At 46.9% G+C, this 19,146-nt stretch overlaps 1 protein-coding gene across 1 annotated transcript in view; it reads left to right on the plus strand.

The window, feature by feature from the left end:
• Positions 1-19,146, plus strand: part of LOC311223905 (ammonium transporter Rh type C-like) — a 54,298-nt gene that overhangs the window by 20,912 nt on the left and 14,240 nt on the right. The window contains exons 6-8 of the mRNA XM_084308668.1: positions 8,191-8,328; positions 14,778-14,914; positions 16,275-16,399. Of these exons, the coding sequence (XP_084164794.1) occupies positions 8,191-8,328; positions 14,778-14,914; positions 16,275-16,399 (400 nt within the window). The remainder of the gene's footprint in view (positions 1-8,190; positions 8,329-14,777; positions 14,915-16,274; positions 16,400-19,146) is intronic.

Raw genomic sequence — 19,146 nt, forward strand, 5'->3', positions numbered from 1 at the left:
GGTGCGTTCGGGGGATTAAACTGGAAGTCAATCTGGGATGGAGCGAGGTGGGTCTTAAGTTCTGGGCCCATAGCTTGGAAGCTCTCTCTCAGCTCTCTTTCTCCGCCTTTGAAGTTTGTCCCGTGATCAGACAACAATGTAGACGGTTTTCCTTTCCGTGATGTGAATCTTCGGAAGGCCATAAGGAATGAGTCTGTGCTCATGGTTGGAAGGAGTTCGATATGTATCGCTCTGGTGGTCATGCATTTGAATACAATACCCCACCGCTTCTCGGTTCCTCTTCCTCTCTTTATATACAGCGGGCCAAAACAGTCCATACCGGTGGAGTGAAAGGGCTTGTCGCCGAGTCGGAGGCGACAGGGAGGTAGGTCAGCCATCCGGGGTATACTGGGCTGCGCGCGCCACTTACGGCAGTCTAGACAGGTTCGCTGGAAGCGCCGCACTGCTTCTCTCCCTTGCAGTATCCAATAACGACGTCTGATCTCCGCAAAGACTCTCTCTGCCCCTGCGTGGTGCACATCCTCGTCGTATTTCTTTATGATCAGCTCTGTGACCTTGTGTCGGCTGTTCAAGACTATCGGGTACTTAACGTCATCCGGTAGGTCTGGGGCTCTCCGCAGACGACCACCCACTCTGATGAGATTATGGGCGTCGCTCTCGGGGGCCAGGTGAAGCAGTCTGCTGTCTGATGGGACGGGCTTTGCTCCCTGTAGACAGGCTAGCTCATCGGGGAACGAGTCTCTCTGGGCTCGTTGTAGTAGAAGGAGTTCTGCTTCTTCGTAGTCAGCTGCTGAAATGTCAGTTGTGGGCTGAACCTCTGGGTGGTGCCACAGAAATGTCTTTAGCTGCGCACTCTCTAGGGTGAGGCAATCGTCTAGAACCGGGCCTGTGGGGACGAGTGTGTGTGTCAACCCACAGAACATAGGTTTCTTGTTCTCTGCCTCCTCTTTACTCGCCTCCCGTGGGGTGGGTGTAGGCCACTCTTCTTCGGGGAGCTTGAGGAACTTTGGCCCGTCACTGTAGAGGTTGTGATGGGTGAGGTCATCCAGGGACATTCCCCGGGTGATGACGTCAGCTGGGTTGTGTTTGGTGTCCACATACCTCCAGCTGGTTACTTCTGTTAACTCTTGAATCTCGGTGACTCTGACTCCCACGAAGACCTTGTATCTGCACGAATCAGACCGGATCCATGTGAGTACGGTCGTGGAGTCTGACCACAAGATTGTTCTTTGCACCAGGATGGTGAGTTCACGTTGGATTAACGTGGCGAGCTGCGCTCCTGCTAGGGCTGCGCAGAGCTCTAGACGCGGGATAGATTGTTGCTTGCGTGGGGCTATTCTTGAGCGAGCCAGGATGAAAGCAGTATGTATTTCTCCTCCCTCCTCTCGGGCACGCAAGTAAGCCACCGAACCGTAGGCTACTTCGGAGGCGTCGCTGAATACGTGCAGGTCGATCTTGCATGTCTCTGGCCTCACTGTGGGTGGGAAGTAGCTGCGGCGTATATTAACACCTGGGAGTGAGCGGAGTTCCGTCTCCCACTCTCTCCATGTGGATGCAAGGTGTTCGGGTATGGGATCGTCCCAGCCCTGGTCTTTGTCCCATAGCGCTCTTACAATCATCTTTGCCCTGGTGGTGTAAGGTAGAATACATCCCAACGGGTCATATTGTCTGGCGAGTGTTCTGTATACACTCCGTCTGGTGGTCGGTATTGCCGTCGACCTTCCCTGCTCCTTGATCAGGGGTTTGTGTCTATAATGGAGCGAGTCTGTTTTGAAGCGCCAGACTAGTCCCAGTGTCATTTCTTGGGCTTCTCCTGGGATGGTCGCCATCCAGGTGTCGCTGCTCGCGGCCTTGTCCTCGGGGGAGAGGCTGCGCAGTACTTGCGGGTCGCTGCTGGCCCACTGCCTGAGATCAAAGCCGCCTTTGATCAGGGAGGCGCGGAGCTTGAGTAGGAGAGCCTCGGCTTCTTCTGGCGTCGAGACGCTTTGTAAACAGTTGTCCACGTAGAAACTATTTGTCACACTTTGTTGGACCTCTTCATCTGCTGCTGGGTCCTCTGCGACCGGCTTCTCCTCTGGGGAGAGGCTGCTCAATACTGGGGGGTCGCTGCTGTCCCGCTGCCGGAGATCAAAGCCGTCTTTGATCAGGGAGGCACGGAGCAGCGCACGACGTCGCCAGTCAATTTTCTTTATGTGTCCCGCTGTGATTAGTTTGTTAATCTCAGCGCGGTACACAGCTTCTTGAGCGGGGTCTTTGGCTAGGCGCCGCTCTGTGTTCAATAGATACCGCTCCGTCGCCTCTTTTGTAGCGCGAAAGGTGGGCATTCCCTCTCGCCTCAGGAGTGGAGTTGCGTATCTCATCACTCCGTTGACGTTGACTCTCTTTGTCCCGTGCTCGAGGAGGGCTATAGCGTAGATATCTTCCTTAGAACGAATGTCTTTCTTTTCGTTCTTAAAGGGCATTGTCTCTAGTGTCCATAGCCTCTCGACATGCTGCAGGAGTGTGGTGTCTCCTTCTGTCGCTCTGGAGTGGAGGCAGTTAGTGGCTGCTGTTCGGTTAAGAGACTTAGCGAGGGGGCCTTGTAATGTCCATCCTAGGCGGGTCTCGACTGCTGCAGGACAGCCTCTGGGTCCTGTGTGGACCCGGTCTATCGGGACTATGAGGTCTGCATGGTCGGAGCCTATCAGCAGGGTCGGGGTGGCACCGTCTATGAGCGCGATAGGTAGTTGGCGCAGGTGCACATATTTCTCCATCAGCTTGGCGATGGGGTAGGTGTACTGCGATAGTCCTATTTCTTGGCTGGTGAAAGCATTGGTAATCCTGTACCGTCTCTCGGGCTGCCCGCTTGCTGCGATAGTGAAGGAGACATTCTCGCCCTTTATCGTCTTTAGATCTCGTCTTATTGTCCGAATAGTCATCTGGTTCTCGCTCCCCCGTAGCCCCAGCTGGGCCGCAGCGGACGCGAGGAGAAGGGTCTTCTCTGACCCGTCATCAAGGACGGCGTAAGTGTCCATGATCTTATCTTGGTAACTTAGTGTTACACGGACCACCTTTAAGAGCACCTGGGCGCCGCTGCTGCTAGCGGGGTCAATGTACATAACACTTGCCTTTGTGCTGCTGGATGGTACAGGCTTTCTTTTGTTACTGTCGTGTAGGACATCCAGATGGGCTCCGTCACACCGACTACACCTCTTCTTTAGGCGGCACTCGGCTGCCATGTGACTGCGCGCACATCGGTAACAGCGCCTGTTGGACTTTATCCAGTGACTTACTTCTTCAACGGTCATCTTCTTGAACTGGTCACATTGTGACAACCAGTGTTCCTTCTCGCAGTACGGGCACACCATCTTCCACTTCTCTTTCATCGAGGGGGTACTGTGGTTCTTGCTGCTCGGTACTGATTCTGATTGGTGCATGACAGTCACCGATCTTCGGCCATCGTTTACTCTCCTAGGTCCCTCTCTGGAGCTTGGTGTGCTCCGCACGAACGTATCCAGCCGTATGCTGCTGACTTCTCTCGCCAGGAAGTCGGCTAAATCTAGGAGGGATGGCTCGGGACCGTTAGGATCACAGTGGTCTCTTTGCCGCCTGAAGCGCTCCTGTCGGGCGGGCGGCAGCTTCTCTAAAATCCTCTCGACGTTCGAGTTTGCGTATAGTTCGTGCATACCCTTTTCTCGTTGCGCCCCCAGCATCCCTACCAGGGATTGTACTTTTATAGACAGGTCGTCTAGTGAGCGATTGTCTGTTGCTGGGGGTAGGCGGTCAATATGCCTTATCTCCTGTATTACGTAATCCCATATACGTCCATATCTCTGGTCCAGCGCTGCTAGAGCCGCGGTGTATGGGGTCGTAGAGGTGGCATAGGCCAGTGCTATGTTGTGCGCTCGGGGCACTTTCAGGTGCTTTAATAATATTGCATACTTGTGGCGTTCGTCAGCGACATCCACCATCATTGTCTCTAAGCACATCCGGAGCTCCGTGTACTGTGCTCGATTCTCATGGGTGAAGTCTGGAAACGTCGGTGTGCCAATGTATGACGCCATGGATGGCTGGCACATCGGTGAGCGTTGGAAGAGAGGCCTCCTGGGCGAGTCTCTTCTTACGCCTCTCGGTGGGCTGGTACTGGCAGGGTACCATGGCCCGCTGGTCCAGGTGCTATTCCTCGGGACTGGTCGTGCGTCATGCTCACCCGTGAATCGAGTCGGGGGTCTGTAGCGCAGAGCCGCGGGGGTATAGCCTGGGCTGTACTGGACCTCCTGGTCCTGTGGAGTAATGTGCTGCTGTCGGGCTTGACTCTCCTCTTCTCCCTCTTCTTCTTCTGCCAGGTCATCTAGATCCTGTAGTCGTTTATTTAGCCTCTCCGCGGTGTCCGCCGTTCCTTCCTTGTAGCTGGGTCTCACTTGGACCGGTCGGGGAAGGAGTTCGGAGGGGGGTGTAGACTCTCTCTGGCGGTCGGGCTCAGGGTCGCTTAATCGGTTAGGGGAGGGTGCCCTTGACGTGTGTCTTGACGAGGCCCTGGAACCCCTTGTGGAGGGAGGGGGTGTTGCCCTGGTGATCAGCTGCTCCATTAGCTGCACTTGTAGTCTGTCGCGCTCGGCTTCGCGCTTGGTGAGATCTGCTTCTCTTTGGGCACCGGCAGCGGCGCGCTGGGCGTCGGCCCGGTCTCTTGCCATGTTCTCTTCCGTCTGAAGGCGTCTCAGCTCCAGACATATGTGCTCTTCTTCGCTCCGTTGCTGTGTTTGGAGTCGATCGCGTTCACCCTGAAGTCGATCGCGTTCACCCTGGAGTCGATCGCGTTCGGTAGAGGCTGTCAGGCTGGCGAAGAACGCCTGTGACAGCATCCTCTCCGCCTCGCTGGGGGAAGACGCTTGTAGAGGTGAGCCGCTCCTGGCTGTACCCGTTGGGGATGCGTTCTCCTGCGGGGAGTCCTGGAGCTCTATCTCCTCTGCGCTCTCCTCATCTTGTTCCGTGCAGAGTTCCGTCTCTGGAGGATTGTCTTCCTCCCGGAGCTCTGGGGGGACTACTTCTTCGGTCTTGGCGGGGGTAAAGTCGTGTGAGTTCCCTCCTGGTCCCCACCGTGAGCTTGGTCAGTTACATTAGAACCCACTAGGGCCTCTGTGGTCGGGGTATCCTGGTTGATAGGGTCGGACATAATTTTACTTTCTACTTTTACCGCGTTTACTGTTTGTAGAAGGCTAGGTAGTTTACTGACAGCGTAATCCTCTAAGTACTGAGGTGGCTGTCGTCTACGTTGCGGGCGTTCTACTTTAGGAGGACCGTTTCGTGGAGTGTTCATCATAGGCCATTTCAATATTAATACCACTATATTAATATTACACTAATTACCCTCCGGCTCGAAGGACCAATTGTAACTGAGGGGTACAATTCCCTGACTGTATTGATAAGTATGGTATCATTAAACCACTACCACTTTATGTACTTTAATTACTGGCCATACAGTACACGATATCTAAGTATGATGAACACTTTCCCACATATGAAATCAGGTCCACACAAAGGTAATAGTCAAATATTTAATATATAGCAAAAGGTACATATAATAGTTACTTATTACATTTATGATTTGAATGCTCTTGTAAGGCAAATGAGTACTCGTATGCAAATCAACACTGAATGTCCAATCTCTGGTTACACAGGAAGCAAGTATACAACCTGGCTCTTAGGGAATTATAACGATGGCACTTAATGATTATAGCAGGATATACTGTAAAGGGTCCTGCCGGTTGTAAGCCAGTAGGGGGGGTAGGAGAGCCGTCGGCTGTATCCCGTCTGGTCAACGATTTCTAGGGAGAGTTCAGGTACAGAACACAGTGCCCGTAGAACCTTGATCCGCAGATGAATACACTTGGGCTCTCTTGTAGACGATAGCTGTAGCTGTAGCTGTAGGTCCACAACGGAGAAGAAGCGAGGCGACCTCAGTCTGGTCTGAGCGCCGTCTCACCTTGGCTCCTCTCGGGGTAAATCCAACACTCACCGGTGTTGGCGATTATCCACTCCACAAATCAAAGCACCAAAGCAAATAGATATTCCATGCCGTATAGGGCTCAGCAGTCGTCGGGGTAGGTAATCCAATGTGCAGGTCCACTCGTCCTCGCCTAGAACTCCTCGGATGAAAGCACCACGTGTGGTCTGCCCAACCTGGTTAAGACTCTAGATAACGCGAGGAAGCGATGGGGGTGCTGCTCACTTTAGAACTCTAACCGTACGATGCACCATACATAATAGACTATTATTACTTAATAGAAATACGGTGCCAAACTCTGGCAATTCAGCTATTAATTCGCACGAGGTCTCACTGCTATTCTAAGGCCAAACAGGCCGTACTACACCGCACGCGGTATCGTGGGGTGAGGCTTCACGTCTTGTTACTTAGTTGGGTAGAAGGGTAAAGGACTAAGAGGAATTCTACATTTCTTGGGCCATATTTATATGCACGGTGGACAAGTAGTGCCGCTCTGCTTTCGGTAGCCGTATTCCTGCGCGGAGCTGAGGCTAGTAAGGGCATGTCTCGTCGGTACCTTTGAACTTGAACGCCAGGGGCCGGTCCCTGGCGCCTGGTCCCTTTGTCCAATAAGAGAATGAACTATTATGGGCTGTAGTAGAATAAAGGGATATTCCGTGTATATGTACAAGGAATACACAAGGGATATCAAACGATATACAAATACTATTAAATATATATCCATAAATAAATATATATATTCGGTTTAATCTGATCCTTCACAACAGTAACACTCTTTCACTGTGCACGTGCTTGTGTGTGAGTTGCATCACCAGCCTTTGAAAAAGCCAAAAGTCAAGTGATTCCAGGGAACATTCCAGACACAAGTAATGTTTTCCCAGATCTCGCATGAATTACTAGAGTAGTGTTTGAGTAATTGTTTAGGGAAATCTATTTTTAGAATGCATCCTGTTAAGCTGTAGCCCTATTTTCAGAAATTCCGCCTAAAGGTACATGTAAATGGAAGATTGCTCCACTTCTACAAGGTAAATGTGCATGTTCTTGGTATCTAGGAGCATCTAGGGATATGGGGGTATGTATTCCCAGTGTCAGAAATATTGTGTCTGTTACTAGGCTTGAGTAAATTGTGATGAAAAAAAGGAGAATATAAATTATGATTTTTTTTGCATCTTTGCCGGTGAATAACACCATGTTACAATTGTGCAACCACCGAGCTCGCTCACTGAGCTCATTCACCACCTTCTTGAGATCAAGTGTACTAAAATCTAAGCAAATGAATAAAGGGAAGATGATTAAACCGAAGGATTTGTAGATACAGTAATAAATTATAATCCAGTTTAACTCATTCGGGGCCAAACACGTAATATTTTAATATATACGTGTTTCACTGCCAACGCTTGAGCTTCCAAACACGTAATAATACGTTTTTAGATCCTTTGATATTTTTCCTCTGATCCCCGTTCCAAACCATCATGCACACTCTCAGAAGCTCATACAGAAAAAAACATTTCATGGAAAAGTATTCTGTATTTTACTATGACCACTATTAATTAAAGAAACTTGAACTTGAAGCAAACGTTCCTATCAAAGATGCTGGATATAGGAGGAAGTTAGCTCTCCATGCTCCACAGCTTCCAGTTGTTGTCTTCCTGCAACAACTCACACCTTGCAGGATTTCAGAATGAGATTTCTGTTTCAGTAGCAAAAGAAATGCAAAAAAGACTTGTGTTCAGTTCAAATGGCGAGTACTGTAATAATGGATTATTCACACTCATCCCTGATGACTAGACGTCTGGGTGTGTCTTCATGACCCTGCTGCTACATCAGTGGTCACTCAGGGTCAGACAGACTGATGACTAGACGTCTGGGTGTGTCTTCATGACCCTGCTGCTACAGTACATCAGTGATCACTCAGGGTCAGACAGACTGATGACTAGACGTCTAGGTGTGTCTTCATGACCCTCCTGCTACATCAGTGATCACTCAGGGTCCGACAGACTGATGACTAGACGTCTGGGTGTGTCTTCATGACCCTCCTGCTACATCAGTGGTCACTCAGGGTCAGACAGACTGATGACTAGACGTCTAGGTGTGTCTTCATGACCCTCCTGCTTCATCAGTGATCACTCAGGGTCAGACAGACTGATGACTAGACGTTTGGGTGTCTTTGTGTTCCTCATAACTGACTGTGTTGATGTTTCTTACAGGTTCATATCCAGAACTCCACCTTGGCAGGTGGTGTTGCTATGGGAACAGCAGCAGAGTTCATGATCCAACCCTACGGATCCTTGATCGTGGGCTTCTGCTGTGGGATCCTCTCCACCTTCGGCTACCTCTACATCTCTGTGAGCCTACATTCATTACCTTTTTCATCTTTGGTCTGGAGAGATGTTGTTGAAAGTGGTAGGAACACAAACCAGTGTTCAGTGAGGGTTCTGGGGATCCGTTGTGACAAAGACAAACCTTTTTATTTTTACATTGCACCCAGACCCCAACCTGAGCATTATGTAAGAGTAAAATGGTCAATGGTCTATCTGGTCAATTGAGGAAGAAGACTCCCACCCTGAGAAGACTTAGAGAAGACTTGCTTAACTCAATCCCCGCCAACAACGTTTATATACGTGTTTGGCCGACAACCGTTGAACGCCAACCACGTATATATATACGTTATTTGATCGTTTTTCGATCTTTTTATTCATTATTCATCCGGGGACCTCTGTGTTACCATAGGGAATGAGTCTGAGATCGCCAAAGTGCAATACCGGCCGCATCCAGCTAGACGGTGGTATCAAGCACCCTTTGAAACCTTGTATCTTGGCCTGTGCGATGGTCAAATGTCACAGGCTCACTTTTCTTTGTCGGGCGAATGGAGAGGTTATAACGATTGGATTGAGACACGTCAAATGCTCCCGATGCATGATGTGTGGTGGATTATGTTGGCGACGCGATCGACACCAATACTGGGACTCGCGATCAGATAACTGGAATATTCTTTTTGGGGTACATCCTAGTGAAGGTAAGGGCTATATGATATCAATCCTGCATTGATCCAACCATGTCTTCACCCCGATCACAACATATGTGTGTAACGTTACTCCACAACGTATGCCGTTTGTGACGATCAAAGCATCCCCCCCTTTCATGCATTCATGATGAAACATAATACCTATGATATAGATTTGATTTGGGAATAATAGCGTGTACAGGCAAGAAAAACGGCAACATTTATAGTAGAATTGACATATAAGCCTATTACTCAGCCTTTCGGGAATGACCCCAGACCACGCTATAACAATACTTATATTCACCACGGTATAACACGGGAACGTATGGATGGAAAAATGTATTCTTTTTCACATATTGAACAATAGATAGGTGATGTCAAATGGGCCATATTATTGTATCCATAGCTATAATATAGAATATAGTTATAGCTCTACAAACAAGGTGACGCACTACTGTATCTTTTAAAGCGTGGCAGTGCTAGAACGGGGCCCCCGTCTAATCCCAGGCGGTCAATGAGTTAAAGGATCATTCTAGTTATTCTCTACCTAGACCCTAGCTTTCTATCATGACAGTGTCTTTCTGGCACTACAGGGAAAAAAAGTCCTTAACACATTGGACGCCAGAGGTTTCTGTCGGCGTATGGCCGTTTGTGCCAGCGCTGTAATGCAATGGGGGTAGATGCCGGTGTTTGTAGTGATAAAACTATATTAAATATTATAGCTATGGATCTAATAACAATGTCGATTGTCAGTGAGTTTCTTCCGGTCAACATGCAAAAAACAGATAATTTTTTCATCACTACATTTCCGTTTTATACCGTGGTGAATATGAGTATAGTTCTAGAGTGATTCTGTGTAATCCCAGGAAACTCCGCCAAACAGCGCTTTACTGCATTCCACTATAAATCGTGCCACTCCTCGCCTGGAGCAATAATCATCCTGAAATCAACGCTAGATTATCGGTATTATGTTTCATCATCGATGCATGAAAGGGTGGGGGGGGGGTTCTATGCTTCGATTGTCACCAACGGCATACGTTGTGGAGTTAGGCATTAGGTGGCGGTATCGGACCGTTGCGGTCTCAGACAGAGTGCCATACAGTCCTACAGCATAGCAGGATGAATTATGAATGGAAATAGCGAATAAAAGAAATAACGATCATAATAACGAGTATAGACTCGTTGTTGGCAGAATTCGATTGGCGGGCTATAACGAGTTAACTCGTTGTTGGTGGCCATTGTGTTAAAAACAGACATGTATTTGTTTTTAACTCTAAATTACACTGAAATTACATGTTTTATGACTGTTTCAAGTTTCTCAAGTTTCTTTAATAGTTGTCATACAGAAGTACAGAATACTTTTATACAAAATGCTTCTTACTGTTGCGCTCCCGAGACTGTGCAAGACAAGATAGGTATGAAATAAAATAACATAGTATAGCATGTAAATTAGAAGTAAAAAAAAAATGAGGTCACAGTGTTCAGTATAGACATATGTACAATGTTCGATGCAGAATAGACGTAACTGAGTTACCATATAATATACAATACTGTGCAGTGTACTAATATACAATACTATATAGTGCAAGGCAGAAATGGGATGAGGTGCAATTTAGGTACAATTTACAGTAGGTGTACGAGTTGTAGTGCAAATCCTTTATCAATAAATATAAAGTGTGTTTGTGTGATCTAAAGTGTGGAGAGTGGGTGCTGCAGTGTGTTGTTTGTTTAAGTGAGTGAGTGCGTGTGGGTGTGTGTGCTGTGTGCATTTGATGGTTGTTGCATAGTGTTTATTGTTTGTTTAGCAGCCTGATGGCCTGGGGATAGAAGCTTCTTCTGAGTCTTTCCGTGCTCGCCTTAAGACTCCGGTATCGCTTGCCTGACCGCAGCAGTTCAAAGAGGCAGTTGTTCGGGTGGCTCGAGTCCTTAATAATTCTCTTAGCCTTCCCCTTGCACCGCTTGTTGTAAATGTTCTGGAGGGTGGGAAGCCCCCCTCCAATTGTGTGTTCGGCTGAACGTGTCACTCTTTGTAGTCTGCTACGGTCTTGTGCAGTGCTATTCCCAAACCAGGAGGTGATGTTGCCAGTCAGGATGCTCTCTATTGTACATGAGTAGAAGTTCCTAAGGATCTTCTGACTGACTTGGAACTTCCTTAGGCGCCTGAGGAAGTAGAGGCGTTGTCGTGCCTTCTTCACAACACTGTCAATGTGTGTGGTCCATGTCAAATCCTCGGATATGTGGGCACCGAGGTACTTGAAACTGTTCACTCTCTCAACCGGTGCCCCGTCGATGCTGAGGGGGCTGTAGTCCTTGACCCCCGACCTCCTGAAGTCCACAATCATCTCCTTTGTTTTGCTGACGTTCAGGGAGAGGCAGTTCTCCTGACACCACTGTGACAGGTTCTCTACCTCTTCCAGGTAGGCCCTTTCGTCGTTGGCAGAGATCAGGCCCACCACTACTGTGTCATCAGCAAATTTGATGATGGTGTTGTTGTTCCGCTGTGCTACGCAGTCATGTGTGTCAAGTCAAGTCAAGAAGTCAAGAGTTTTAATTGTCACGGCATACAGGTATACAATGAAATGCGGGTGGTCTTGCCCGCAACGATGTGCAATACAGTGGTACATATAATAGAATCAAAAGAAGAAACAACATTGTGCAGTAACAGATAGCAGGTAACATGGAGTGACATCTCGGTATCTGTACATAGTTATTTACAGCGCATGTGTGACATGCTAGTTAGCTTTGGTAGTGCAATACACTGTTCCTGTTATTCTAATTTAAAGTGTCCTTTCCTTTGGCCATAAGTGTGCGTGTGTGCGACATGAGTGTGTGCCCGCTCATGTTAAAGTGTTAAGTGGCTGCTCGTGTGTGAGCGTGCACAGTGTGCGTGTCGTGTGTGTGTTCATGTGTGCTTGTGTGTGGACAGTTCAATGTTCTGAGCACTCAATGTACATTGTTCATGGCTCTGATGGCCTGGGGGAAGAAGCTGAGCCTAAGCCGCTCTGTCCTAGTAGCTAGGATTTGCAGGCGTCTGCCTGACCTCAGCAGCTGAAACAGGCTGTTATTGGGGTGGTGAGGGTCTTTCATTATCCTGCAGGCTCTGGATTTGCACCTCTTGTTGTATAGAACCTGCAGGGGGGGTAGTGCAATACCCGTGGTACGCTCGGCTGAGCGCACCACTTTCTGTAGGGCCTTCTTGTCCTGTGCCGTGCTGTTTCCATACCAGGCAGTGATGTTTCCGGTCAGGATGCTCTCTACAGCTCCTGAGTAGAAGGACTGGAGTATCTTCCCCGATACTCTGAACTTCCTTAACTGTCTCAGGTGGTAGAGACGCTGTTTCGCCTTCTTTACTACTGTGCCTATGTGTGTTGACCATGTCAGGTCCTCTGAGATGTGGACCCCCAGGTACTTGAAGCTGCTCACCCTGTCCACGGTAGCCCCGTTTATCATCAGTGGTGTGTGTGTCCCCTGCTGTCCTCTCCTATAATCCACGATCAGTTCCTTGGTTTTGCCAATGTTCAGGAGCAGGCTGTTGTCCTGGCACCAGCATTCCAGTACCTCCACCTCCTCCCGGTAGGCCTTCTCGTCGTTGTCCGAGATCAGCCCCACCACCACCGTGTCATCTGCGAACTTCACTATGGAGTTGGAGCTGAACTTGGCCACACAGTCGTGTGTGTAGAGTGAGTACAGCAGGGGGCTCAGAACACAGCCCTGGGGGGACCCGATGCTCAGGGTGATGGTGTTGGAGGTCTGACCCCCCACCCTGACCGCCTGGGGTCTTTCGCTCAGAAAGTCCAGTACCCAGGCGCTCAGGGCGGAGCTCAGACCTAGCTCGATCAGCTTGTCCACCAGTCTGGTGGGGACTATGGTGTTGAACGCTGAGCTGTAGTCAATGAACAACAGTCTCACATAGCCCCCCTTCTGACGGTCAAGGTGCGAGAGGGTGCTGTGCAGTACCTGGGAGACCGCGTCGTCGGTGGACCTGTTTGTCCTGTATGCAAATTGCATAGGGTCCATATCACTGGGGAGGGAGGCACAAATGTGGTCCTTGACCAGCCTCTCGAAACATTTCATGACCACAGAGGTGAGTGCCACCGGTCTGTAGTCATTTGGACATGCTGGGGAGGGTTTCTTCGGCACAGGGATGATGGTAGACCTCTTGAAGCAGGCAGGGACCACTGACTCCGCCAGTGATTGATTAAATATGGCGGTGAACACAGGGGCCAGCTGGTTGGCACAGGTCTTGAGTATACGTCCTGTTATGCCATCTGGGCCAGCAGCCTTCCTGGTGTTCACCTGCATAAATGCTCTTCTCACACTGTGTTCCGACAACGAGAGAGCGTCCCCCCCCCCTCGCGGTTGCCCCCCCCCCTCCACAACAGCCGGCGCGCCAGTGACGTCACTAGCCGGAGAGCCAGCAGCGCCACTGTCTACACCAAACCGAGCGTAGAAGGTGTTGAGCTTGTCCGCGAGGGAGGCGTCGTCGCTCCCCATTGACGGGGCGCTGACTTTATAGTCAGTTATTGACTTCAGTCCCTGCCATAATCCTCTTGTGTCGTTTTGTGCCATTTGTGTCTCCAGTTTGTCAGCATATGTCCTCTTAGCAAGTTTGACTGCTTTGCGTAGAGTATAGACTGAAGCCTTATACTCCTCCATGTTTCCTGACTCTCTACCCAGGTTGTAGGCGGTGGTACGAGAGTTCAGAGCTGCTCTAATAGTGCTATCCACCCACGGTTTCTGGTTTGGGAAAATCCGCACCGTTTTCCTGAGGACAATACCATCAGCTATTGTTGTTATGTAGCACACCACTATGTCTGCTAGTTCACTGACGTCACTGGCGCTTCCTATAAACATATCCCAATCCGTGTCTGCAAGCACGTCCTTGAGCGTGGCCTCTGATACTCCCTGTGTACAGGGAGTAGAGGAGGGGGCTCAGAACACAGCCCTGGGGGGCCCCTATGTTGAGCGTGATGGATGAGGAGGTGCAGTTGCCTGCTCTTACCACCTGGGGTCTGCCCGTCAGGAAGTCCAAGACCCACTGGCAGAGGTCATAGTTCAAGCCCAGGTCCCTGAGCTTGGCTATGAGTTTGGAGGGGACTATGGTATTGAATGCTGAGCTGTAGTCGATGAACAGCATTCTCACATAGTTCCCCTGCCTCTTGTCCAGGTGTGATGCTGCTGTGTGCAGCACATGGGCTATGGCGTCCTCCGTGGACCTGTTGGGGCGATATGCAAATTGCAGAGGGTCCAGGTTGATGGGGAGGGAGGAACAGATGTAGCCCTTCACTAGCTTCTCAAAGCACTTCATGGCTATGGAGGTGAGGGCTACAGGGCGGTAGTCGTTGAGGCAAGCGGGCGTAGATTTTTTGGGTACAGGGATGATGGTGGACTTCTTCAGACAGGTGGGGATGACAGCCTGTTCCAAGGACAGGTTGAAGATGTCAGTGAATACCGGGGCCAGTTGGTCGGCACAGACTTTTAGGACGCGGCCGGGGATGCCGTCCGGTCCTGCTGCCTTCCTGATATTCACTTTTTTAAAGGGTTGTGGTTGTGGTTGTTGTGGTTATTGTTGTTGTTGTTGTTGTCATTATTGTTGTCATTATTGTCATTGTTGTTGTTGTCATTGTTGATGTCATTGTTATTGTTATTGTTGTTGTCATTATTGTTGAAATTTTGCTCAGTTGCCCACCATGATATCAAATAGTTTCACTTTGTGATTTGCAGTCACTTGAAACAGGCTCCAGGTTGGTAACTTGAACAATTGTCTGTTGTTGTTTCTTTCCAACTCAGCCCTTCTTGGAGAAATACCTGAAGATCCAGGATACATGTGGTGTCCACAACCTGCACGCCATGCCTGGAGTGATTGGTGGCATCGTAGGAGCCATTACTGCAGCAGCCGCCAGTCAGTCCGTCTATGGGAAGGAGGGGTGAGTGATGTTTAAAACCTTACCATATAAAGTTGAACTACTCTATAGTAGAGTATTACTGTGGGCTTCTTCTGTATGTTTACGTTTACGTTTATTTAGGATCGCCATTAGTTGCTGCCTTAGAAACAACTATTCTTCCTGGGGTTTACAATTACAATTACAATTGTACAATTATCAATAAAAACTATTTAAATGAAATGAAGAATAAATAAATAATAATAATAATAATAATAATAATAATAATAATAATAATAATAATAATAATAATAATAATAATAATAATAATAATAATAATAATAATAATAATAATAATAATAATAAAACAACGAATATAGAAAGTTCTCTCACCAGAATAACATTTTATGCTTAACACATTAAGCACCAGAGGTCGCTGTGGGCTGTATGGCTGTGTGTGCCAGCGCTTTAATGAATGGGGATACATTTGCAGTGCTAAAACGATATTAAATATTATAGCTATGGATCTAATAATTAGATCCATCCATGGATTGTCATTGAGTTTATTCCGGTCAAGATGCAAAAAACTGATTATTTTTTCATCCATACTATAGTTTTAGAATAATTCTGTGTAATCCCAGGAAACGCCGCTAAGCAGCATTTAGTGCATGTCACTAGAAACCGTGCCATTCCTCGCTTGGATCAACAATCAATCTGAAATCAACACTATATTATCGGTATTATATTTCATCATGCATGCATGAAAGGGTGGGGTTTTTTTATGCTTCAATCGTCACCAAAGGCATACGTTGTGGAGTAACGTTACATAACACTACAGGATCACAACGAAGGCATGCTCGGATCAACCCAAGATTGATACCATATAGCACTTACCTTGACTAGGATGTACTGCAAAAAGAATATTCCAATTATCTGATCGCCATTCCAAGTATTGATGTCGATCATGTTGCCAACATAATCCACCAAAGTACATGAATCGGCAGTGCTCGATTCTCCCCAATCCATGTGTTATAAACGGTACTGCCCGATTAGGAAAACCTGGACCAGACTTTTTAGATCGACGTACAGGCTGAGCCAGAGAGATTCCAAGGATGTGCAATACCGGCCGCAAGGCGTTAGGCGGCGATATTGGACGTTTGTGATCTCAGACCCATTCCCAATGATAATATCAGGCTCCCTCCATGGATTATGAAATAGCGAATAAAAGAAATAACGACCAAAACCCGACTTTTCTCGGGTTTGGCGCTCAAGCGATGGCGAGTTAACTCGACTTATCTTGGGTCTGGCGTCCAATGTGTTAAGCACCACAATTATAGTCAGCCATCACAGCTTGAAGATAAAAAATCCAGGTCCAAATCTAACTTTTGCCATTTCTCCTTCCCAGGTTGATCAACGTATTTGACTTTACAGACCAGTTTGCAAACAGAACTGTAGGAACACAGGGAGGCCACCAGGCCGCTGGCTTATGTGTGTCCATCGTGTTTGGAATCGGTGGAGGAGCTATTGTTGGTGAGTTTTGGACATTGTTTTTGTGGTGTATCTGATCCAAGAATATTACTATAGTGTGAAGCATTCTGTAGGCTGAACCTGATAAAGACCTGCCATTTGTCTAAGGTTAAGACATAAAGTTAAGTTCAAGTTCAAGTTTTGTTTTATTTGTCACATATAAGGTACATGTACATTACAGTGAAATTATTGGTTCTGTATGAGCTTCCTGAGATTGTGCTTCATACAGTAAAAAAAATTAGAATAAAGAAAAAAGAAAATATACAAAATATACAATATATACAAAAAAGTATAAAATGCAAACAAAATGCATTTGGTTAGGGTTAGGGTTAAGGTTAGTTTTAACATTCACTTAACTGTTATGGTTAAGACATAAAGTTAGGGTTAATCTTTTCCCCAGCAGGGTAACTTAAAGGAAAACTCCAACATTTTGGGAAATTAGCTTATTTAACATCTTCCCTGGAGTTAGACAAGAAGATACATACCTTTTTTGTCTCTGTGCGTGCATTTAGCTTTGGGAACAGTCGCTCCGTTAGCATAGCTTAGCTTCATCACTGGAAGTGAGGCAGGACAGTAGCCTGACGTAGGGCTGGGCGATATGACGATATTATATAAATATCGGGTACAGTTCATTAACGATACACTTTTTTAACGTATTGTGGATATCGTGATGTTTTGCCCAAGAGGATTGTGTCGCGTCAATCTGGTCCACACCCGTTCAAACTTTTGAACAACGCCGCCCCCACACACACTACTGCATCAAAGTTACTAATTATTATTAACAAAGGCATTCGTTTTGTGGCATTAACGTTATATAGTTACACGTTCAATAACATTAGCGTATTTACCCAAACATAGCAACGTCCGATGACGACATAGATAGCAAGCGTTACTGTTCATATCTCAGCCTGTGCGGAGTTGTGCATGCCCATTCTGCGGTCTGTTAATAAAGTTTTCAATCAGACAGATGTATGGAAAGGCTTTTATTATAACATTCGTTGCAATAAAATCATTATGGCTTGTTTAGTCATGCTGCGGTGCGCTGGTAATCACTCGTCTGCCGCAGGGAGCTGTTGTTGTCGTTGAGCTGAGCTCTCGTCAAAATCAATTGCGGAAGTAAAAAACGCATAGAGCTTGCCGATTGGTGCTAAGAACAGCAGGGCGGGTTCAATCGGTGTGACGTAATTGGCAGACTCGACTGTCAATCAAAATTATTCTGTTGCCGGCTGAATGATCGAATGAATGAAAACGTTATTAACGATTGCAGAATGGGTACAATACAGTACAGCTCAATACAACAACAGTGGACTGGGGGATGAAGACCAGAAAAAGACTTTCGGCTTTTTTACATAAGGGTCCTCGATTTTCAATTCATCAAAACATTTAGAGACATACAAATATACAGTAGTTTCATAAAAATGCTAAAATGCTATTTATTGATTGATTGATTGATTTAAAACTTTATTAACATATTGCATAATGGGTACAGTACAGCTCAATACATAAAATTGTTAAGGGGATGCAGACCAGAGAAAGTCTTTCGTCTTGTTTACATCAGGGTCCCCCATTTTCAATTAATCATATTTCATATCTAAATCATATAATATCTCATTGCTAAATATATGCAATATATAATCTAATAATCCAATAATCTAAATCTAATATATAATATAAAAATGCTAAATGCATGGGTATTTTATTTAGTCTTTAATGTTAGCTTGCAAACTCAAATACTGTCTTGGTAAGCCTCATAATGAATTGTTTGGGGAAAAAAAGAAAAACATCGTGATGTGTATCGTGTATCGCCGAAAGGTCAGAAAATATCGTGATATCATATTTAGGCCATATCGCCCAGCCCTGACGTTCCCTACAGGTTTGTTGATATTCTCATTCCTTCAAAGGATCCGAACCGATTGAAGTTTATGGATACCATGACTTAAAATCCTCTTACCTTGACGATTAAAAGCCTCCCCAATTTAGAAAACAGTAATCCAATGGCTGGTATTGATAATATAGGGTGACCAAACGTCCTCTTTTGCCCGGACATGTCCTCTTTTCACACCCTGTCCGGGCCGTCCGGGGGGGGGTTTATAAATGCATGATAATGTCCGGCTTTCACGGACCGTTTGCATGTACTTAAATTGACTGGCGCATTGCACAGAATACTACGGTACTCTGTTGCGTGTGTGACGTAATCCCTGAGAAGCTTTGTGGGCGGCTCTACAACTACACTCGCACAAACAGAGGAAGAGGGAACAGAGTGGAGCGCAGCTCACATTCACAATGCCAAAGAATGTACTTTTACAGATGAACTGGAGAAGAAATTCCAAATGTACCGACCCGTCGGAACAAATGGGAGGCGAAGTTCAGTAGTGTGCGCACCAGGGGCGTTTTTAGGGTTAGAAAACATTGGGGGCTTCAGCCCAGGGGGGTGGAGGGGGGGGTCACCCCCCCCCCCTTTTTTTTTTTTTTTTTTAAGCACAGAAATACGCAATTTTAGATTAATTAGAGATGAATACTGAATAACTAGAATCATTAGAGGTTCTCAAAGTGAGGTCCAGGTCCATGAGAGGGATATGGGCAGTCCCTAGAAAATTCAAAGTTAACAGGACCAAATCATCAGTTTCTTATTTATTTATTTATTTAGCCAGATAAAACATTGATCTGGTCCAAGAAGCCCCAACAGGAGTACAAATATACATATATACACATATATATACATATAATATATATACATATACTGTACATAC

The sequence above is a fragment of the Notolepis coatsorum genome (genome assembly GCF_963971535.1).
Source record: "Notolepis coatsorum genome assembly, chromosome: 2".
NCBI lineage: Eukaryota > Metazoa > Chordata > Actinopteri > Aulopiformes > Paralepididae > Notolepis > Notolepis coatsorum.